Source organism: Balaenoptera physalus, assembly GCF_965194825.1.
Source record: "Balaenoptera physalus genome assembly, chromosome: 4".
In the NCBI taxonomy this organism is placed as follows: domain Eukaryota; kingdom Metazoa; phylum Chordata; class Mammalia; order Artiodactyla; family Balaenopteridae; genus Balaenoptera; species Balaenoptera physalus.
In genome coordinates, this window is record NC_138891.1 from 25,306,589 (window position 1) to 25,329,953 (window position 23,365).

Genomic DNA, 23,365 nt, shown 5'->3' on the forward strand with positions numbered 1-23,365 from the left:
CTACTTTTTTTAGAGGTTGCCTCAATTTAACATCCATATTTACTCTGGCATATTATAAAGTTTCACAATATCTCCACCCTATTCTCAAACAATACAAGGACCTGAAAATCCTTCAACTCTACAACCAGTATCTTTGCTCAGTGTTTCTTCCTGCAGCTCTGTCCTTTATTCCGTGATCATCATCTTTCTGCCTGAAGTAAAGTCATAATGAAGTTTCTTTAGTTAGGGTTTGTTGGTAGTAAACTGTCTCGGCTCTTATTTAACTGAAAATGTCTTTATTTCACCCACATTCACAGAAGAGAGGTTTTTCTGGGTAAATAATTCAAGATTGACAGTAATTTTGTCTCAACACTTTGAAGATATTCTAAGATCTTCTAACTTCCACTGTTGCTATTGAGAAGTCAGTTGTTAGGCTCTTTCCTTTGTGATAATCTATCTTTTCTTTCTGGATGTTTTTAACATCTTTAAAGTATCTTGCTTTAACTCAAATGTGTCTATGGAAAATCATAGAAATGCATGTAAGATCAAGTGATGCAGATATTCTAATTATGTTGAAGCAACAGAATAAGAAAGGTTATTTAAATTGGCACAGTGGTGACTTTGCCGGCAAGCTGTAGTAATGTCATTGCCACTTTTCCTAGTATTGTATGTGACGGTGTGAAATACCTTGCACCAAAACAGTCATGTGTTGCACCAAAATACAGCACAGAGGAGTTAAGTAACTTGTCCAATGTCATGCATCTAGTAAGTGGCAGAGCTCTTAGCGCCATAAATATTTGCTGATAAATACACAGTACCTTTCAGGCTCACTCAGCAAGAATTTGAGCAACAATGCGAGGCGGCGTAAAGACCCCAAAGTCCAGGACAGGTAAAATCATCTGGATCTATCATAAGCTTCCAGGTTTCCTCATCTGGATTCCCAATAATCTGCCCCCTAGTTTTTGCTCAGAATTTTCCTCATTCCACTCTGATGCTTCAGCTCCCCCTTGCAGGGCAGTGAGGTATCCAGGTCAGCTCTCTGGCTCAGCATCTGCCCCAGGGGCATCACCAACTCTACTTCGGTTTATCTGTTTGGCTGCCGAGCCCTCTCTACACTCTTGCTAATGCTGCCTCGCTCTCTGGGTTGGCTACTCTTTGTGTTGACGATGTACGGGACTCCACTGCCATGGAACCCAAGAATCTGAGAGCAAAACAACACCACAAAATCTTCCAGAAAATACAATATAATTGGGCAATTTAATAAGAAACAAGTTTAGAACCCCTAAAATATTAATGAAATAAAACAGGTGCTACTCACGCAGGGGGGCTGTCGCCACAATACTTCCCAATTCTTTCAGCGTCGTTGATCTCCCCACCATTAAACACGGCCACATAATCGTACCGGCAGTAGTTATCACGTTCAACATCAAACTTCTCAAACTTTAATTCTATAAGCTTTAGTGAAAGCACAACATTAGAAGTGTCAGAGGAGCAGTGCGGAACAACCTCAAACAGAATTCTTCCTCTCCCTAGATTTGTAGGGTACCACGATTTTCCTTCTTAAAAAAATGTATTCACCGTGTTTGAATTTTTTCTTAGTGTTTGCATACTTATTAGTTATCAAAATTGCGGTATTCTTTTGCTTTCATTTTTAATCATTCCGAAAGACCATCTCAAGCCCAAATCAATCCTAATTAGGATCTTAAACGTGGGAACTCTGTTCACTTACAGCTAAGAAAGTATAAAAACACTATATAACCCCAGAAACCTATGTGAAGACTTAAATTGGGCTTGTGTTGGAGTGGGAAGCAGGGCTATACACCAACTTCATTCTTCTCTAGAGGAAAACTAATAGAAATAAAAATATTATCTACAATGTCCCCTATAGTAGTGTGTGTTGGGGTGTGTGAGATGGGTGGACACAACAGTTCCTCTTTCAAGAAAAGGAGACTCACATTCCCACCACATGTAAAGAAGTCAAATTCTTTAGGACCAGAGGTTCAGGGAAGTGGGAACTGACTATGATGTCTTCTGGAAGTATGTTTGAAAACTGTGCCTGCCAAACACCGTCTACTTGGTGATCTGGTTGATTTTTGAAGAGGGTGCATAGAAGCATGGATACACAAAGTCAGTGTTAGATTTCTGAAGTATTAATTTTTTTTTGCACTGGTACCAGTAATAGTGTCCTAAATTATTCGAATCAATAAGAAGTTTTGATGTAAGAGCAATCATTCCCCTCATAAGCAGATTTTTCAAGACTCCCTCCAACGTGTGAATCAGAGGAAGTCTCACTGGGTTCATAAATACCCATGGCACCCAGAGAGCTGGTCTCCACTCTTGCTGGATGGCAGGTGGGCAGGCAACCCTCCTTGCTGCTTATGGAATATAATAGGCATTAACTCCTGTTAGGACAGGCACACTGTTACTAGTTGTTAGCTAGCAAAGACTTAGACACAGTAATGTGGGTGAAGGTGATAATAGCAATGGCACCACAGAGAGACACAAAGGTAAAGTGTGGCTTTGAACATCATTGCCACTTATCTACATATTTATCCACTTTTAAAAAGTCAGCACCAGTGATGGGTGAATAATTGCTTATTCATACTTAACACTGCTTTAAGTTATATTAAACTACTTCCTCTTTGGGTCCTGTAACTCCTTACCGGTTAGTAATAAAATGTGTTCTAGGTTACTAAAACATTGGCTGAACTTTTTCTACTTAGAAATTAGTCACAGAACTTTTGAAGAGAAAATAAAAATAAGTAAATAAATAGGAGGGTAAAGGGGAAAGCTATGATTTTTTAAAAAGTAAGTCTTTAATAGAAGAAAATGCCCGTAGATTTACATAGAAATTACTTAGGACTTAACTTTCTCATATGATTTTTCTCATTTGGACAGTTTCCAGTGATTTCAGACACTACAACCATGATTAAAAACTCAGCTGGCTGAAGCCAAAAGTCATATAAATAAGATAAAACCCAAATTTAAATTTAAATAATCCAAGAGAAAAACAATAGAAAAAAGATGCTAAATTGTAATCTGTGAGTATAATTAAATTCAAATTATTTAATCTAACATATTTACAAATGACACAGAGAGAAAAATGATCAACACAATCTCAAGAATTACATAATGGCTTAAATGTTTGAGAAATTTAATTTTTAAATGTTATTTTAAACTATAAAATGTTTAATAGATCTATAGAATCTTTCATTATCAAATAAATGAACATATTTTTCATCCTAAAAATAAAACTGAGTTTTGGGATTATGATCAAAGTGTGTGAAGTGTGTGTGTGTGTGTGTGTGTGTGTACTCAAATCACTAACTTGCAGGGTATATTTACCTGAATAATTTTCCACTAAAGAAATGAATATATGTCAAATAATATTTGTGTAAGCAATACAAAAGATCAATTTAGAAAAGTTTTTTTAACAGTATTATAATGCTCACCATACAGTGTTTTGATTTAAGTCTATAATGTTTGTAATAATAACAATTTTTTAAAAGTTATTTTCAGAATTCCACAACGTAAGCTTGGTCTATTCTCATGCCAAGTTCTACCCTGCAATTAATATCTGAAAGTGGTCCCCAAAAAGGGTAAAATTTCATATAACCACCTACTAATAAACAATGGAAAACTAGACCTTCTCTGTTGATTGTTTTAGAGCAATGAATAAAGTTATTTGTGGGGAACCTACACAAATTTTATTTTAAACAGCACCCAAAAAAAAAACAACCACACACCACCAGTTTTCTCATCAGACACCTTGTTCTTAGAAAAGATGATGTGGTATGCTTGCATTGGCTTTGTTAAAGTGAAGCATTCAGGCTGTTTCTGATTTGGTGACTAAGAGGGCCATTATCAGGACATAATGCTCTGCGAGCAAATGGTAACCTGAAGTGTACATGTACTTGGGGATTTGTTATGCTCCCATGGTTAGTCACTGATGCTTATAACCCCATGCTTAACAACATCTTCCACAGGGTTAAACAATCTCATGTGGAATTTGCAGGCCATTTGTATTCCAAAACCTGTTTTGAAAATTACAATTCTATAATAGGAAATTAAATCCATGACTTTGCAAGTCAAATGGCACAAAGGCAAATTTAACCTGGGCCTTTGCATGAAGAAATACTGTGTCCAGGGGGTCTTCCTCACCCTGTATCTTTAACAGTTCACACTAATTCACACATGCATACTTTCTTCATGTTTTCAGGGAATCTCACCTGATTCTTTGGGGCTACAATGTGCCACACACAAGTGACTCCTGCAGGGTAATCACGGTCTGGCCAGTTGGGGGTTTTAAAAGAGCCGGAAGGTCTTTCAAGCAGTCCTCCACAATACTGATCCCCTGAAGTTATTAAAAATGAAAAAAGAAAATCCAAGTTTACGGCAATGCAACCATGGGGAAATTAGGAATTTGGAATATTGATAGCATAATAAAGACAATGGCAGATGGCTTTAAATTTGCTCTTAAAAAAATGGTTAGTCTCCTCTAAACCCACCCTGCTCCCTAACACACACACACACACACACACACACACACACACACACACACACACACAATGATCTCTAGGTTACCTGACATATCATATTAGCATACGAGAGAGAAGGAGTGAAATCAGGGCCATAGCTTCCTTCCTTTTGCCCATTTTTTTGGATGAGACAAAACATTTGGGCATGCACTCATTCAGAAATCATGCAGGCTCATTAGAACTCTCAAGCCAGGGGTATTATTTACTAATAATATTTTTGTCCGTGTCCATGGACAAAATCTGAATTAGCTGTTATAGACAACTCTCGTTCCTAGAAAACTTTTTATACTATACATCTTTCACCATTTTTTAAGAATAATTTTGTTTGTAAAAACTATACATGTTTATAAATTTTCAGCAATACAGAAAAGCATTAAAGAAGGTGGGAGTGATCTCTAGATTGGGCCTGTGCCGGGCAAGCTCCCTCTTGGTCTGAGAAAGTGACTGCTCCAGAAAAGCCTCCTGGACTAACAGGTACAAGTGTCACAGGGGGGCCGCTCCGTCCCGCGCAGCTGACCATGACCCTGGACTTGCTGCCAGGCATGGGCAGTTCTGCTCTGATGAACTCAGAACAGAACCAAGAAGGCTCTCTCCCAGGGGCCTCAGGAAGGGGTGCCACCGGGTGTTGCCGGGACCTGCTGGAGGTGCCCTCAAGCCAGACAGCACAGGCCCTGTGCGTTATGGCAGGGACTGTGCTTCTTCAGCCAGTGTCCCTCTGCTGCCCTCGGTCCCCAAACCCACGGTTCCTCCCTCACCTGCACACTGAGATGGCCTTGTGTGGGGATGAGACCATCCCCTACCTTTTCCTCTATTCCTCCCACCCCAGACCCATAACCTCAGGTAGAGCTCAGACTCAGCAGTGCTGGAGGTTCTCCCTTTATGCACAAGTCTCATTATTTCGCTAGGAGCTTCCAGAAGTTTCACCACAGCTAAACTCAGCAGCATTTCTGATGGTTAGGATATTAAGATGGAGGTTTAGTTTCACACTTGGTCTTCAAGAGAAAATTCTGCAGTGCTAGATTCCTGCCCTGTGCCGATATTAGCCTCACTTCTCTGGGACTGAACTGGGTTTCCCAAATACGCCTAGACTCCTAGTAAAGCTGTTTCTTCATTGGTGGGGGAAAAAAAATTAAAATTAAATTCGGGGTAAGATTACCTCAAATCCCACTAACCACAATGAACATGTGACACACATCGTTTCAGACCAATCTCTATGCGTATGTGTTGGGTTGGCCAAAAAGTTCGTTTGGGTTTTTCCTGTTAACATCTTATGGAAAAACCCGAATGAACTTTTTGGTCAACCCAACACAAAAAGGTTCACAGAAATAATTTTAGAAAGACATTTTAATACAAGTTTTACATTTAATTTTACTTGGACTTAACAAAGAAACACTGAAAGGAATTAATATACTTTAATAAAAATATTTCTGTGACACAGAACCTAATCATTCTCAAAAGAAGTCTCTAAATTTAAGACAATATGTTATAAAAATTGAGCCTGGAGTAATTTCTGTAACTTTAAAAAATATATATATATTTCTTTATTTTTGGCTGTGTTGGGTCTTCGTTGCTGCGCGAGGGCTTTTCTCTAGTTGCGGTGAGCAGGGGCTACTCTTCGTTGCGGTGCGCAGGCTTCTCACTGCGGTGGCTTCTCTTGTTGCGGAGCACAGGCTCTAGGCATGAGGGCTTCAGTAGTTGTGGCACGTGGGCTTAGTAGTTGTGGCTCACAGGCTTTAGAGCTCAGGCTCAGTAGTTGTGGCGCACAGTCTTAGTTGCTCCGCGGCATGTGGGATCTTCCTGGACCAGGGCTTGAACCCGTGTCCCCTGCATTGGCAGGCGGATTCTTAACCACTGCACCACCAGGGAAGTCCATCTGTAACTTTTAATTCATGGAAAATTTCAAGCATATACAAAGTAAACAGAACAATATGATGAATCTCTATGTATTCATCATCCAATTTCAACAATTATCATCATTTTACTATTCTATCAATATCACTACCCAATGCTCACCACCTGCATTATTATTATTATTACTATTATTTTACAGGTTTGGGAGAGGTAAATTCAATACTCTGAAATGCACAAGTCTTAGCTGTAAAAATTTGAAAAATGGATCTGCCCGTGTGAGCCACACTCCTATGATGATAATAGAATCATTTCCCACAAAATTCCTGTATCCCTTGTCAGTCAATCTGCTGGCTCCTCACACCATTTTTCTAAAAACTTTCACCTTAGATTAGTTTAATTCTAGAGCTTCATATACCTGGAATTATACGGTGTGTCCTCTTCTGTGTCTGACTTCTCTTGCTTAGTACAATTTCTGAGATACATTCATGTTGCTGTGTGTATTAGTAGTTTGTTCCCTGACATTGCTAAGTAGTATTCTGGGGTGTGGAAACCAGAGTTTGTTCACCTATTCTCCTGATGATATTCATTTGGCTTGCTTCCAGTCTGGGCTTCTGTGAATAACGCTGCTATGAACATTTTTGTATAAATCTCTTTAGGGACATGTATTTTCATTTCTCTTGTATAAATACCCAGGAATGCAATTGCTGGGCCAAGAGTAGATGTAGATGTTTAACTTCATAAGAAACTACCAAAATTTCTTCCCCAAGCGGTTGTAGCATTTTTTACCTCTCAAGGGATGAGCACTTTGGTTGCATCACAACCTTGCCACCATTTAGTGCGGTCAGTTTTTTTAGCCAACCCGGTTGGTATGTAATGGTATCTCACTGTGGTTTTAATTTGCATTTCCCTGTTAACTAAGGACACTGAACAGTTTTTCATGTACTTATGAGTCATTCATATACCTTCTTCCGGAAAGTATCTGTTCAAGTATTTGCCCATTTTTATATTTATGGGGATCTTTATCTTTGTACTGTTGAGTTCTTTATATATTTTGAATAAAAATCCTTTATGAGGTCGTTTTGCAAATATTTTCTCCTATTCTGTAGGTTGCCTATCCATCTTTGTAACATTGCCTTTTATAAGCATTAGTTTTGATTTTAATGAAGTTTGCATGGTACATATTTTTCCATCCTTTTATGTTGAACCTATTTTGTCTTTGTATTTCAAGTGCTTTCTTTTAGACAATTATGGTTGGGCTCTGCTTTTTAACCCATTCTAATAATTACTGTCTTCTAATTAGAGTATTTAATCCTCTACCTTTAATGTATTTATTGACATGTTTGGATTGAGTGTGCCAATTACTATTTTGTTCTATTTGTCACACCTTTCTCTTGTTCCATCTGTTCTTCCTTTCCTGCCTTCTTTGGGCTGTTCAATAATTCTGGCATTCTATTTTAATCTTTTGCCTTTTAGCTAAAATATGTGTGTTTTTAATGGGTTCTCCAAGGACAGCTTATTTAGAGTTAACAGTGTATTTCTTCAGGTACTGTATATTTCCATTTGCTCCTCCATCCTTTGTTCTATTGTTGTCATATATATTATGTCATACAGTACGCTTGCCACAATAGAGTGGTAAAGTTTTTTGTTTTGTTTTGAATGACACATGTAAAGAAATTAGAGAATAAAATAAAATATAGCCTTCTATATTTACCATTTCCAGTGGCCTTCAATCCTTCCATTACCTTTGGGTTACCCTGTGGGGCCACTTCCCTTCAACTTGAGAAACTTCCTTAAATATTTCTTGTGATGCAGGTGTTTATCTGAAAATGTCTTTATTTCATTTCCATTTTTTTTTTTTACCGTTACTATTATTCCATTTTTTTAAACATCTTTATTGGAGTATAATTACTTTACAATGGTGCGTTAGTTTCTGCTTTATAACAAAGTGAATCAGCTATACATATACATATATCCCCATATCTCCTCCCTCTTGCGTCTCCCTCCCACCCTCCCTATCCCACCCCTCTAGGTGGTCACAAAGCACAGAGCTGATCTCCCTGTGCTATGCGGCTGCTTCCCACTAGCTATCTATTTCACATTTGGTAGTGTATATATGTCAGTGCTACTCTCTCACTTCGTCCCAGCTTCCCCTTCCCCCTCCCCGTGTCCTCAAGTCCATTCTCTACGTCTGCGTCTTTTTACCTGTCCTGCCCCTAGGTTCTTCAGAACCATTTTTTTTTTTTTTTTAGATTCCACATAAATGTGTTAGCATACAGTATTTGTTTTTCTCTTTCTGACTTACTTTCATTTTTGAAGACTAGCTGTAGAATTCTGGATTGATACTTTTATTCCAGCACTTTAAAAATGCTGTTCCACTGCCTTCTGGCCTCCATTGTTTCTGATTAAAAGAAAGCCATCCTTTATACCATTGTTCTTCTGTACGTAATTTGGGTTTTATCTAATTGATTTTAAGATTTTCTCTTTATCTTTCGATTTCTATAATTTAATTATGATGTGCCTAGGTGTGGCTTCATTTTTATTTATCTTAATTTGGATTTGTTGATCTTCTTGGCTCTATAAATTGATGTTCTTCACTAAATTTGGGTGGCCTCAAGCCATCATTTCTTGAGGTACTTTTTCTGCATTATTATCACTCTCTTTTTCTTTTGGGACACAAATTACACACGTGTTAGACCACTTGACATTGTCTCACTGGTCTCCGAGGCTCTCTTTCTTTCATCTTTTTCCTCCTGGTTCTTCAGTTTGGATCATTTCTATTCAAATCCACTGCCTTTTTCTTCTACCACCTCCAATCTGCTTGTAAGCCCATCAGGTAAATTAAAAAAATTACATATTCTATATCTTTCAGCTCTAGTATTACCATTTTCTTTTTTTATATAGTTTCTTTTCTGAGATTCTCAATCTGTTTATTTTTTACACATATATTTCCCTTTAAATCCTTAAACATTTATAATAGCTGCTTTAAAGTGCTTGTCTGCTAACTGTAACTTCTGGGTTATTCTGGGGTCAGTTTTTATTGACTGCTTTTTTTCTTGAATATGGACACACTTTTCTGGTTTCATCACATGATTGGATACTGGACATTATGAATGATACATTATAAAGTCTCTGGATTCTGTTGTGTTCCTATAAAAAGTGACTTTTGTTCTAGCAGGCATTCAACTTAGCTAGACCCAAGCTCAAAGTCTGTTGCCCTGGCAGTGGGCGGCAGTTGTAATCTCTGTTTTTTTCATCCTCCAGGTGATGCTTTTGTGCCAGGCCGACTGAGTTCTCCCTCACATATGCAGAGTTTAGCCATTAGCCAAAGATTTAGCTGGATTATACCTAAATTTTTTGTGCCTCAATTCTTCTTTGGGATTTCCTCCCAAAGGGTCTGGCTGCTCTCTCAAACCAGCGATGTTGCACTATAGCCCAAGGCAAGAAAAGATTAGGAGTGCCTGCAGGCGGAAGGCTGTAAGTTTAACAGATCTTGACCACTGTGGTTGTCTTCCAAGGGTAGAGGTTTCTACCCTTGGGAGCGCACATGTACTGACACGAAATGATCCCAACTCATACTATGAAGTGTAAAGAAAAAGTTGTGAAACAAAATGAATGTATGATACCACTTATATATTTTAAAAGCTATTGCAACAGTTCATACATATAAGTAAGTGCACATAGATGGTATGGGAACTACCAGCCACGGCTATTTCTAAGAGGGGACTACAATGGGGTGAAATGTTTCTATAGCTGCATGTGTATTTCTGTATGCAGGCTTCACATTTTTACTCCATGAATTTCTACATTTGAATTTTTATAAGAATATATATGGGCTTTAAAAAAGACTGATTTTTTAAATGGTTTATCTCAGAATATTGAATATAGTTCCCTGTGCTATACAGTAGGACCTTGTTGTTTATCCATTCTGTATGTAATAGTTTGCATCTGCTAATCCCAAACTCCCTGTCCATCCCTCCCCCACCCTCCCTCCCCCTTGGCAAGACTGATTTTTTTTTTTAAGATTTTTTTTTGATGTGGACCATTTTTAAAGTCTTTATGAAATTTGTTACAACACTGCATCTGTTTTATGTTTTGGTTTTTTGGCCGCAAGACATGTGGGATCTTAGCTCCCCGACCAGGGATCGAACCTGCACCGCCTGCATTGGAAGGCGAAGCCTTAACCACAAGACCACCAAGGAAGTCCCAAGACTGATTTTTTAATGGTCTCTTTATGGTTTGGTGGTATTTATTAGCTCTCTGTTTGAGAAGAATTGCTCTTAAACTTTAGATTAAATGAGTAAATCCATATAAAGTGCCTAGAACAGTGCCTGACACACAGGAGGCATTCAACAACCGTGAGCCCTTATTATTGCTGTTATGTGGAAACGATACCTCTTTCATTTGGTTCAGCGGCAGAGAACATGGCCATGAAGCCATTCCCAGCTGTGTTGGCATCGGAAATCATCTGCACCATCATCTTGTTGCCACTGGACACAAGAGCTCCGGGCCGGAACGTGCCGCAGAAGCGCCCGATGCGCTGGCCATTGGAGTGGCCGTTGTACACGTCCACAAAGTCATAGCGACACAGGTTGTCACTCTCCAGGTCTATGAATCGGAAATTAAGAACTACTACTTTTCCCTCGGGGACCTGCCAAGAAAAGGGCCAAGTGGAAAACCGTGTCATGAAAACATCTGAAATCTTCACATCTAGCCAATTACTAAAATGAGCAGATAAAAGTTTAATACCCAAAATGATGCTTTTTCTTCCCTCAACTCTGAACTAGGCCAGAAAAGATTTTCTACCATAATGCATTCCTAGTAAAAGATTAGCATTTGTTCTCTTTTGACAAATTCCACAGTTCTCTAGGGTACAGGAGCTTATTCCTAGGGAGTTTGTCTCAATAAAGCTGCAAAATATTGGATCAGTCTTATTAATTGATAAGTCATTGCTGACAAAGAATACCAGTCCTGATTGGACCTTAGCACACATTTGCATATTTTAAAGCACCATGGCACTCAGAGATAGTGCTTGGCAAAGCAACATTTGAAATGCCATTTTTCACAAATAATACAATAGGACGATCTCAATATACAGAATGTTTCTATGAAGTTCAAACTGAAGGGGTGATTTGGCAATTGTGCAGTTAATTTACAGATAATCCACTTTGGGTCCTGAAGAATCCCGATCAACTATCTACACTGATTATATTAATTGAGTAATTGTTGAATCATCTCTTTTCAAAGTCGCTGAGTTTTTACTTGTTTTCCAGGTGAAAACTTTGTATAACAGGAAGCCTTGAAACACAATACACTGATGAAAAAGATGTGATTTCACTTCCTCATAAGACTTTCTTCACCATAATCTCCTCCTCCCTCCTTGTTCCCTGAATAGGTAGAGAAAATAGGCTACAAAAGCATTTGTCAGGATTCTTACAGAAGCCCCATTTATTTCCCAGTTCACACTATTTTAATTTCTTCATCCAAGCTGTTTAAAGTCTTGATCAGCTTTGTTTCATACTCAATAGAATAAGAATTTCATTCTGTAAAAGCATACAGATGGGCTTCCCTGGTGGCGCAGTGGTTGAGAATCTGCCTGCCAATGTAGGCAACACGGGTTCGAGCCCTGGTCTGGGAAGATCCCACATGCCGCGGAGCGACTGGGCCCGTGAGCCACAACTAACTGAGCCTGCGCGTCTGGAGCCTGTGCTCCGCAGCAAGAGAGGCTGCGACAGTGAGAGGCTAGCGCACCGTGATGAGGAGTGGCCCCCGCTTGCCGCAACTAGAGAAAGCCCTTGCACGGAAACGAAGACCCAACACAGCCATAAATAAATAAATAAATATATTTAAAAAAAAAAAAAAAAAAACATACAGATGACAAAGGTCAGTGATTAAAGAAAAAAAAAAAACACAAGCAACACTGATTGCTTCATCTTAGTTAACTATCTCAGACTCAAAGATCAACAGATGCTTTCATATAAATATGGCTTCCCCATGCTGGTAAATGCCATGAATTTTTTTTTCCTATAATAAGAAGTGTTTCAGTGTTGTTTGCCTTTTTTGTCAAACACATACACGCCCAATGTAGAAGCTGTAACAGAGTAGTCACAAGAAGAGGGATATTTTGGCTTTGACATGGTTGCATTCTAATTGCTCGAAGCTTATCTTAAGTGTGAATATCAGAAGCTCTAAAGCCACAGTCTAAGAAGCTGATAGCAAAAAATGCAATTAAATTTTTAAGCATGCTCACAGTGATAGCTGTTGTAGAATGCCTTGGTTTTATGTTCTGCTTTGTTGCATACAATCTCTATTTATCCCATGATCAGAAAATGATCAAAATGTGATGCCACGTTTGTAACCCTGAGTATAAGCAAGCTTTCTATGAAATCACTGAAACATTCCCGGCCAGGAAAAACATTTTGAACTGAATTAGTTAGGACTCTCCTTGTATGAATAATGACTATTTTTATAAATGTATCGATAAACTCTATGGAGGGCAATTCAAAGCTATGAGACTCATCCACCCACAGAGTGAGTGTAGATGAAAAAGGGAAGAGGTCTCAGGATGGAGCCCTGGAGCATTCCAATGTCACTGGGTCTCCAAGATGAGGTCAAACCACCACAGAGGCTGAGTCAGTTAAGTAGGAGGCAACCAGAAGGATGTGGTGCTCAGAACCCTGATGAGAAGAGTGGATCAAGGAGGAAAGACTGATTGGCTGAGTCAAGTGCTGCTGCTGAGTCAGGAAGATGAGGACTGAGAAATGACCACTGGGGTTAGCAACCAGAGGTCACCGGTGACTCAGACACAGCTGTTTTGGTGCAGCAGTAGGGACAAAGCCTGCTAAGAGAAGGATCGAGAGAAAATGGAGTGAGAGGAATTAGTGATAATGAATGTAGACAAGCTTTTCAAGGAATTTAGCTGGAAAGATGAACAGAGTAATAGGAGGGTATCTGTAGCTGGAAGGGGATATGAGGACCAGACAGGATTCTTAAATGGGCTGTATTAAGGCATGCTTGCAGGCCAGTGGGAATAATTCTGTAGAGAGGGCAAAACTGAAGTAAAAGAGAGGGAGGATTGCTGGAGAAATGTCGTTGAGCAGGCCAGGGGAGATTTGATCTGAGACAGCGATGGAGGGGGCAGCCTGAGATAGCAGCACGGATGGTCGGCCCAGTGAGAGGAAGGAAGGCAGATGCAGGTAGGTTAGTACACAAGGTTGTGATGGCATGTGAAACTTTTCTTCTGATTGCTTTGCTTTTCTCAGTGAAATAGGAAACAAGGTCATCAGCAGCAAGAGTGGATGTGAGAGGAGCTACTGGGAGTTTGAGAAAAGAAGAGTAGGTCTGTAAATGGATGAGGGAAATGTAGTAGGGCTGCCGTGAGTGCTGAGGGTCCACTTGAAGCAAATGAATTAAAAGTGAGGCCTTTCTACTGTATGACCCAGCAATTCCACTCCTGGGTATATATCCGAAAAAACTAAACACTAATTCAAAGATACATGCACCCCAATGTTCTTAACAGCATTATTTACAATTGCCAAGATATGGAAGCAACCTAAGTGTCCATCAACAGATGAATGGATAAAGAAGATGTGGTATATATAAATACAGTGGAATACTACTCAGCCATGAAAAAGAATGAAATGTTGCCATTTGCAACAACACGGATGGACTTGGAGGGTATTAGGCAAAGTGAAGTAAGTCAGACAGAGAAAGACAAATACTGTATGATATCACTTACATGCGGAATCTAAAAAATACAACAAAGTAGTGAATAAAATGAAACAGGCTCACAGATATAGAGAGTACACCACAGTGCAGAGAGGGCAGGGAGGAAGGGCAAGATAGGGGTAGGGGAGTAAGAGGTACAAACTATTATGTGCAAAATAAACAAGCCACAAGGATAGAGTGTACAACACAGGGAATATAGCTAATAATTTATAATAACTATAAATGGAGTGTAACCTTTAAAAATTGTGAATCACTATGTTGTACTCCTGTAACATGTACATCAACTATACTTCATTAAAAAGGAAAAAAAAGTGAGTCCTCTCTTCATGGTTGCGTTCTTTTTCTCCCCAGCCACGTTCAGCTCCCTGGGTGGAGGTGCAGAGCGGCTGGAGCTGGATTTAAGCAGTGCTGGGTGGGGAGGTTGGGAGGTGGAGGGGTGTTTGCCAAGTGAGGACTATGGTGGGGGAGAGGATGTAGGCAGGAGAATGACCATAATGGTGGACCATGGAATCCAAGTTGGGTTATAAGCATAGAAATCAGGACTCAGTAGGGTGAGGGCAGTAACAACCTAGATCATGGTAGAGGCAAGGACAACGACAATGGAAGTGGGTGGCTGAGGAGCGATGGAGGAGAGGAGGCTAAAGACCCAAAGGGATCATCCACGTAGATATTGAAATTCCTGCGAATGATGACAAGGAAGGTGCTGAAGACAGTGACCATGAGCCAGGGGCTAAAGTTTACAAGAAAGGAGGGAGACTGTCCTGGAGTCTTTGGATGACTGCAACAAGGAGGGACATGGGGCATCACAGTCTTGTTTCATTGGTAATTTCTCAGTTCTCTGACACTGAGAAAATTGGGTGACTGTGGTCAGGCTGTTGAAATGGAATCCAAGCCTTGGATACTCATTCCCAATGGGATAAATCTTTCCTTCTCCAACATTCTTTATTTGGTCTCGATGCAATGAAAAGTGGAAATTTCTCTGAGAATGAGACACAAATATATCAGCAGCAGAAAATGGGTTACATCGTATAACTTTGAACACAAAACCCAACAACCCTGACAAAAACTCTTTGGAAGGAAGGTTTCAGGGGGAGATCTGTACCCATTGTGGGTCTATTGGAACCACAGACGAATGCCATCTCACACTGAAGGCCAAAGAGAAATTCTACTGCAAGTGAGATGCACACTGCATCAAACCCTTTCGCTGTAACACAAAAGCTGTTCTTCATATTTATATAAGGAACCAAGATTGTCTGATGCTCTGTGAGGTGAACTTTGCTAAGAGTTCCTGGATTCTCATTCTAAAGGACTTTGGAAAGCATATTCTCTGAAGATGACCTTCCACTTGAAGAATCTACGGCCTGTACCCTTGATTTTTCTTTGTTAGGGATATAAAAAAATATAGAAAGAAACAGAGGGTAATATAACACACACCTGGGTACCAACCAGCCAGAATTGATTATTGTTAACATTCTGTCAACACATTTTTTAAAGTCTCCTTTAAAAAGTAAATACATAATTTCAGATAAAATGAGTTTTCCTTTGTCCTCATTCATAGCCTCATTCTCCCTCCTTTCTCAGAAGCAGCCACTGTCACAAATTTAGTGAGTTTTCTTCTGCGCCATGCAAAATACTTTTATATACGTGTATATGTATCCATGCAAAATACATAGTTATGTTTTTGTGTCCGTTTTCCCTGAAAGATGGAGCTCTAGAAGGTAAGGATCCCCCCTGCCTTGTTCACTGTTGCATCCCCATCTTCTGGACAGCACGTGGCCCCAAGTAGAGGTGCACCATAAAGATTTATTAAATGAATGAATCCATCAAGAGCTAAATGGACACCGGCCTCTTTGCACAAATCCTGGACGAGGCACCTTCTGGGTGGCTCTGCCTCTTGGGTTTTAATCTCATATCCCACCAAGCAACAAAACTCCAGAAGGCCCCTCTCCTTTCTGTCTTTCTTTACCAAAAAAAGAAGACACATATCTTTGGGGAAACTTTATATCTCAAATCTCCCGTAAATGCTAACACTTAATGCAGAAACTCAAGTAAGATACTTTTTTGGGGTAGCAAATTAGACAAGGCTACTGAGTTCTTGAGATTCTATTGACCAAGGGATTCATTATCTGCCTGTAGAAAAATAATTCTGGGCTTGTGATTTTCCCTACCAGTAGCCGAGTCCTGTGTGGGCCAAAGCCCAGCACTGCAGCAGTGACCTCAGCTCACCCCACGGCCCCTGGGGTGTCCTTATGGTCAGAGGCAAGTACGCCAAGTCGCTGGATGCCAACGCCAGGCTTGCTGCCAGAGAATGAATGGGGAATTGCATTCTGAGCTGGTCATTTGCATTTTCAGGATACTATGAGCAAATGCAAATAGAAGCCAGCTTCTTTGGTGTGGAGGAATAGATTTCGGTAGAAGTGGGAACGCTCCTTTGTGTCTGTATCTTTTCTTCCCCCAACGCATCATTTACTAATTTGAGCAAAAAGATCTGTTGCTGCAGCCTGTCTGATTTTTTTAAAAAGTCCTCGTTTTAATCTTCTTAGATTTTCTTCTTCCACAAACAGACCTTTCGGAAAGCGTGTTCTAAAATGCAGGCCACATTTTTATTTACAGCAAGTTCAAGAGGCACGGCAGCTCTGTGTCAACTCACTTACATCTCCAAATGTAATCCAGAGAAATGTATGTACAAATTACGCACAAATATTTGGCTAGGCTTCAAGAGGGGGATCAATCAGAAACTTCAAGATCTTATTCATGTGTCTCTTCTATTTATTTATTTATTTATTTATTGGCAGTGCCATGTTGCTTGGATCTTCGTTCCCCGACTAGGGATTGAACCTGTGGCCCCAGCAATGGAAGTGAGGCATCCTAACCACTGGACCACCAGGGAATTCCCATCGTCTGTGTCTATTTAAATTTATTTATTTATTTATTTATGGCTGTGTTGGGTTTTCGTTTCTGTGCGAGGGTTTTCTCTAGTTGTGGCAAGCGGGGGCCACTCTTCATCACGGTGTGCGGGCCTCTCACTATCGCGGCCTCTCTTGTTGCGGAGCACAGGCTCCAGACGCGCAAGCTCAGTAATTGTGGCTCACAGGCTTAGCTACTCCGCAGCATGTGGGATCTTCCCAGACCAGGACTCGAACCCGTGTCCCCTGCATTGGCAGGCAGATTCTCAACCACTGCGCCACCAGGGAAGCCCCGTCTGTGTCTATTTAAATACCCCTCTTTTTAAAGATGGAATCTTATAAACATTTGGAAAATAAAACATACATTTTGATTCATGGAAATAACATGTGATGTTTTGAAAAAAAAAAATTTTTTCTGGTTAGGGTTTTTACCAAAAAAAACCCCTTTACACCCTTACGTCTGGAAGGAGGGTGGAAATCCCCAACTACCTCAAGCCCAGCCCACGAGAACCAGTGGAGATGAGGTTACACTCCTCTGCTGAAAACTGTCCAAAGCTTTCGCAGCGTGGCAGGAATAAAATCCTCACTGTACCTATAATCACACACTTAAGTAGTGTATAAAAGGTGCCGGTATTTTTCCAAGCCCTTTCCACATATTATTCCACTTAATTACAGCAACCCTATGAAGTTGATATTAGCCCAGTTTTACAATTTACAGGTAAGGAAACTGAAGCAATGAGAGGTTTAAGGTCCTGTATGATATGGCCCCTGACTATCTCTCCGACCTCATCTTTCCTTGTCATGCAACAATCTGGCTGTTCAAGGAACCCTCCAAGCTGGTTCTCCACCTCAGGGCCTTTGCACAGTCTGGCCCCTCTGCTCGGCACACTCTCCTCCCTGATAGTCCCAAGTCTGCCTCTACCTATCTCATATTTAACTCTCAGCTCAAGTGTCACCTTTCCAGAGGGGTCTCTCCCGAGCCCTTCAGTTGCTTTAGATCATGTTGACCATATAACCGTGTTATTTCTTTACAGATTATTTATCATCTGTCTCTTCACCAGAATGTACCATCCAGAGATCAGAGGTTGCCCACAGCTAGTTCAAGACTTAGTTATTACAGGAGTTCAAAAAGTAGTTATTGAGGGCCTTCCCCAGCGGTCCAGTGGTTAAGACGCCGCGCTCCCACTGCAGGGGACGTGGGTTCAATCCCTGGTCGGGGAGCTAGGATCCCGCATGCCGTGTGGCACGGCCAAAAAAAAAAAAAAGTAGTTATTGAATAAATGACTGGAATCCTTATAATCTTAATTTTAAAAAAGCAGTGCAGACCACAACTCCTATTACTAGCACATAAGTTTACATAACAATGTAAACTAACTAACAGGTACGAGGCAGGCAGTAGTGGCACCCTTCTGAAAAGGAAGAAACAGTTCAGAGTGGTTATGATGACTTACAGCCACCCAGCAAGTCAGCGGCAGAGCCCAGGTGTCCTGACTTCTACCCGACTGTGTTTCCCATGGCCTGACCGTGGCAGAAGCTGAGGAGATGCTCGCTGATCTCGGTTCCTTTCCCCAGGCACACAGGAAGGTGACATGCTCCAGCCTGCACTGCACTTAGGTTGGGGCCAGGTGCCTGGGTCCTGGTCAGTGGGATGCAGGTGAAGTGAGGTATCCACGTCCAGGCCGAGCCATAAAAGTCCTCTGCACAATCCTTTCGGAGTTCTCTTTTTGCTCTAAGGAGGGGACTCAACGGAGGAAACAGGAAGGTTCTAGGAGATGGCAGAGCCACACAGGAGCTAATGCTCAAAGGAGAGCTGCCCGGGACAGCCATCCAACTGCACTGGACTGTGGCATGAGCAAGAAATGACCATTCGTTCAGACTCACAAACATAGAGAACAGACTTGTGGTTGCCAAGGGGGAGGTGGGGTGGGGGAACGATGGATTGAGAGTTTGGGGTTAGCAGATGCAAACTAGTATATACAGGATGGATAAACAACAAGGTCCTCCTGTATAGCACAGGGAACTATATTCAATAGCCTGTGATAAACCATAATGGAAAAGAATATGAAAGAGAATGTATATGTATAACTGAATCATTTTGCTGTACAGCAGAAATTAACACAACATTGTAAATCAACTATACCTGAATAAAATAAAGAAAAAAAAAGAGAAAGAAATAACCGTTTGGGGCTTCCCTGGTGGTGCAGTGGTTAAGAACCTGCCTGCCAATGCAGGGGACACGGGTTCGAGCCCTGGTCCGGGAAGATCCCACGTGCCGCAGAGCAACTAAGCCTGTGTGCCGTAACTACTGAGCCTGGGCTCTAGAGCTCAAGAACTACAACTACTGAGCCCGTGTGTCACAACTACCAAAGCCCACGCACCAGAGCCCGTGCACAGCAATGAAGAGTAGCCCCTGCTCGCCGCAACTAGAGGAAGCCTGTGTGCAGCAACGAAGACCCAACACACCCAAAAATAAATAAATAAAATGAATAAATGTATAAAAGAAATAACCGTTTGTTGTGTCAGGCCATTGAGATTTGGGGGGTTGTTTGGTACAGCTTTACCCTTTGGGTTAATTATCCTGATTGACACATGCATAGTGACACGTGCCAGTTGTTCTGACCCAGCAGCTCAGTGACAGGCAACTGTGGAGATATCTTTGTTGTTTTTTGGTGCCTATAAGTTCCATATGAATCAACATTGTAATATGGCCACCAAAAAGTGGACACGGTCTCAGGCTGTGTGAATAGCAGGGGAGGTGACAGACGATTTGAAGCAGTCAGAAAAGAGTGAATTCAGAGGCATCACCGAGGTACGTGCTGTAAATTCAGTGGCTCCTGCAAAGTCTAACTGGCTCCTCTGGCACCACCGTCGTGACCCCTGAAGCCTTTATCTGTGGCTGGGCAGCGAAGGTGAGAAGACAGTCAGCAGTCATGGGTACTGCTCGAGATGGGAAAAGAAATGGGTCTTCTGATGGAAGACCTGGTTGTGAAATGAACAAGAAGCTGGTCATGCATCCTAAGCCTGAGGGTGAAGATGGAAAAACCAGAGAGGACAAGGTGGCTCCGGCAGGGCCACTCAAGTCTGCCACGGGAAAATGCAGATGGGAAAAATGTGAAGGCACAACAAAGCAGCACCCAGGGCAACAGGAACACTGAGGGAAGTCCAGCCAGGATGGGGAGACAGGCAATTGGGCAAAAAGCTACTCATTTAGGTTTTGCCTGGGGGAGGAGAAAAAGTCAGGTTTAAATGTAGACTATTCTGTATAGCTGATTCACTTTGTTACAAAGCAGAAACTAACACACCATTGTAAAGCAATTATACTCCAATAAAGATGTTAAAAAAAATATATATAAATAACATATATAGAAATTTTTAAAGATGTAGAGTATTCCTTTTTTTTAAAACTCTAAATGAAGTAATTTTATTTATTTTTACTTTTTTATTGAAGTATAACTGATTTACAATGTTGTGTTAGTTTCAGGTGTACAGCAAAGTGATTCTGTTATACATATATATATATATTCTTTTTCAGATTCTTTTCCACTATAAGTTATTACAAAATATTGACTACAGTTCCCTGTGCTATACAGTAGGTTCTTGTTGTTTACCTATTTTATATATAGTAGTGTGTGTATGTTATCCCAAACTCCTAATTTATCCCTCTCCCCCTTCCCCTTTGGTGACCATTAGTTTGTTTTCTGTGTCTGTGGATCTATTTCTGTTTTGTTTATAAGTTCATTTGTATCGTTTTTTTTTAAGATTCCACATATAAGTGATATCATACGGTATTTGCCTTTCTCTGTCTGACTTACTTCACTTAGGATAATCTCTAGGTCCATCCACGTCGCTGCAAATGGCTATATATCATCCTTTTTATGGCTGAGTATTATCCCATTGTATACATGTACCACATCTTCTTTATCCATTCCTCTGTGGATGGACATTTAGGTTGCTTCCATGGCTTGGCTATTGTCAATAGTGCTGCAATGAACATTGGGGTGTGTGCATCTTTTCAAATTATGGTTTTCTCCGGATATATGCCCAGGAGTGGGATTGCAGGATCATATGGTAGCTCTATTTTTAGTTTTTTAAGGAACCTCCATACTGCTCACATCTTTTCACAGATGTGCCTCTTCTATTTTTCCTGTGGCTCATGGTATCACTAGGACCCTACCGTGGATGTAAGTGGTGACACATCCTCTGGGCAAGTTATGCATTCGTTATCACTTTTCCTGAGAACTGGAAATTCACTGCTTAATTTTTCACTACATGTGAGCTGTCTTTTTAGCTATTTGTTCTTGAAAGACTTTACTGCAAAATAAAAAAGCATTACCCAACAATAAAATAAAAAAGCACTACCATACAATAAAATATTGATTTATAAAATAAAGAGCTGTAGATTTATACCAAGCCATAAATAATGAAACCACTGTAGCAAGAGCACTCAGACTGTCTTACAGCAGGACAGCTCAGCCTCCTTTCCCCAGCATATATTTCACGTACAATGAACCTATACTTCCCACGTTGTCCATTGAACCAGCCAACTGGTAGCCTGGTGGCTTCGTGTGTCTCACTGGTCACAGCAGCCGCCACAGCACTGGTGCCACCTGGCTTCTGGGACCAGAAGCATCAAACACTCATCCCTCTACCACCCAAGACTGGAAGGAGTGGCTGAACCTAGTGGCTAAAGCCCAAGCTATTGCACGTGATTAGTGGGTGTCTTGAATGTTGTCCTTGAAAGGTCTTAGCTGTGCTGGGAAAAAAAGAGACAAGTTTGCACTGGTTGTCTTCCACATTCAACCACGTGCTGAAGAGAGAACTCTGCCTACTGCATAAGTGTACGATGCCCTTCTAGACAAGACCACGGCAGAAGATGGAAGCACAAAGGGAAGCTCTACCAGACCCAGCTTGCATTATTTTAAAGCAACTCTCAGGAGTAATATTTCTTTTAAAACAATAAAAAATCCATGACAAATGGTAAATCACATGAGATGCCCTGAATGACAGGTACACATCGGAACTGTCCAGAACAAATGAGGACGCCTGGCTATCCTGGCCGCAGGGTATCTGGGTCGCTCCTCTAAAATTTGAAGCTGCCCCAGTTAAAACCATAGGTTGACTAAATGAAGAGCTGCTGAATGGATAAAAGGATGAGAGCATGGCTTCCTGTTACCTGCAGAATGAAGTCCAAACTCCTTACACTAATGCTGTGTGAGGCCCACCCCTCTGACATTCTGGTCTCATCTTCACCCAGCCCTTTGTATCTTGGGCTCGAATCTCCCCATCCCCGAAAACAGCCAGCCCCTTTCCGTTCCCATCTCTATGAGATCACGTGCGTATCCCCTGCCTGGAATCTTCTCTCCCCATCTCAGTCTATCGACTGCCACCCCGATTTCAAAGTCTGGGCCAAATGCACCTCCTCTAGGAACCCACCAGCCTCCCACTGCTTGACCAATGTCCACACTCAGGGGGATGTTATCTTCCCTCTTTCCGCTCCCAGAGCCCACTGTTCTACTGTTCTCGCCTCTCTTTTGGTAGATCCCTCAGCATCTACGGGGCCCACAGGGGCCCACAGGGTCTGGGGTGTGTGCTCTGTCTCCAGGCAGACTGTGAACCTTTCAGGGGCAGGACTGCTCTATCCTGATTCATCTGAGTCTGAACCCACAGGCAGCTGGAGTCCAGGCATCAAAAAAATGCAGGGAAGGTGAGGACAGAGATGGGGAAGAGTTTTCTATCTTCATTTTAGTCTCAGATCTGCAAACAGTTTGGGGACTTTCTATGCCATTTGATTATTTGTTCTGCAGATCAGCAAGTATTCGTTAAATAATAGCAGCCGGCACAGTGACACATATCCAGGTGGAGAAAACATAAACTGCGAGGGTCCCTGTGACACAGAACCTGGCAGTGCCTCCCTGGATCAAGTTAGGGCTCCATTACGACATGTGAGAGAGAAAGACTGTAAAAGCAACACCCATCCCAAGCAGTCTGGTTTGCTATAATCTCTCAATCTGCATATGATGGATTATAACTTTTTTAAAGAAAGGATAGTCATTGTTTTTTCTTAGCTGTGTTTCATGATAAAAGACTACAGATAAGTCATAGAATTAAATCTAGCCAATTTCTTCACACCTTCAAAAAATAGAACAAAGCACTTAAGTCATTTTAGGATATATTTTCAATTCTCCAGAAGCTGTCAGCATGAGTTAATCCAGAATGGGATAAACATGAGTGGTGGAGATTCATGGAGAAAAAGCAACCCTACCCTAAGCCACTGGTCTGTGTCGTCTGACAGCTAGGCTTAAGGGTAACAGACATAGAAGCCAGGGTTGTTTTTTTGCTAGCCAGGGGCCTTTGGGTCATACAGAA

At 41.1% G+C, this 23,365-nt stretch overlaps 1 protein-coding gene across 1 annotated transcript in view; it reads right to left on the minus strand.

Annotated features, from left to right (window-relative positions):
- The window catches only part of PCOLCE2 (procollagen C-endopeptidase enhancer 2), a 72,784-nt gene that overhangs the window by 15,737 nt on the left and 33,682 nt on the right, over positions 1–23,365 (minus strand). Inside the window, exons 3-5 of the mRNA XM_082461285.1 lie at positions 10,761–11,016; positions 4,209–4,333; positions 1,298–1,434 (exon numbers count right to left, since the gene is read on the minus strand). Of these exons, the coding sequence (XP_082317411.1) occupies positions 1,298–1,434; positions 4,209–4,333; positions 10,761–11,016 (518 nt within the window). The remainder of the gene's footprint in view (positions 1–1,297; positions 1,435–4,208; positions 4,334–10,760; positions 11,017–23,365) is intronic.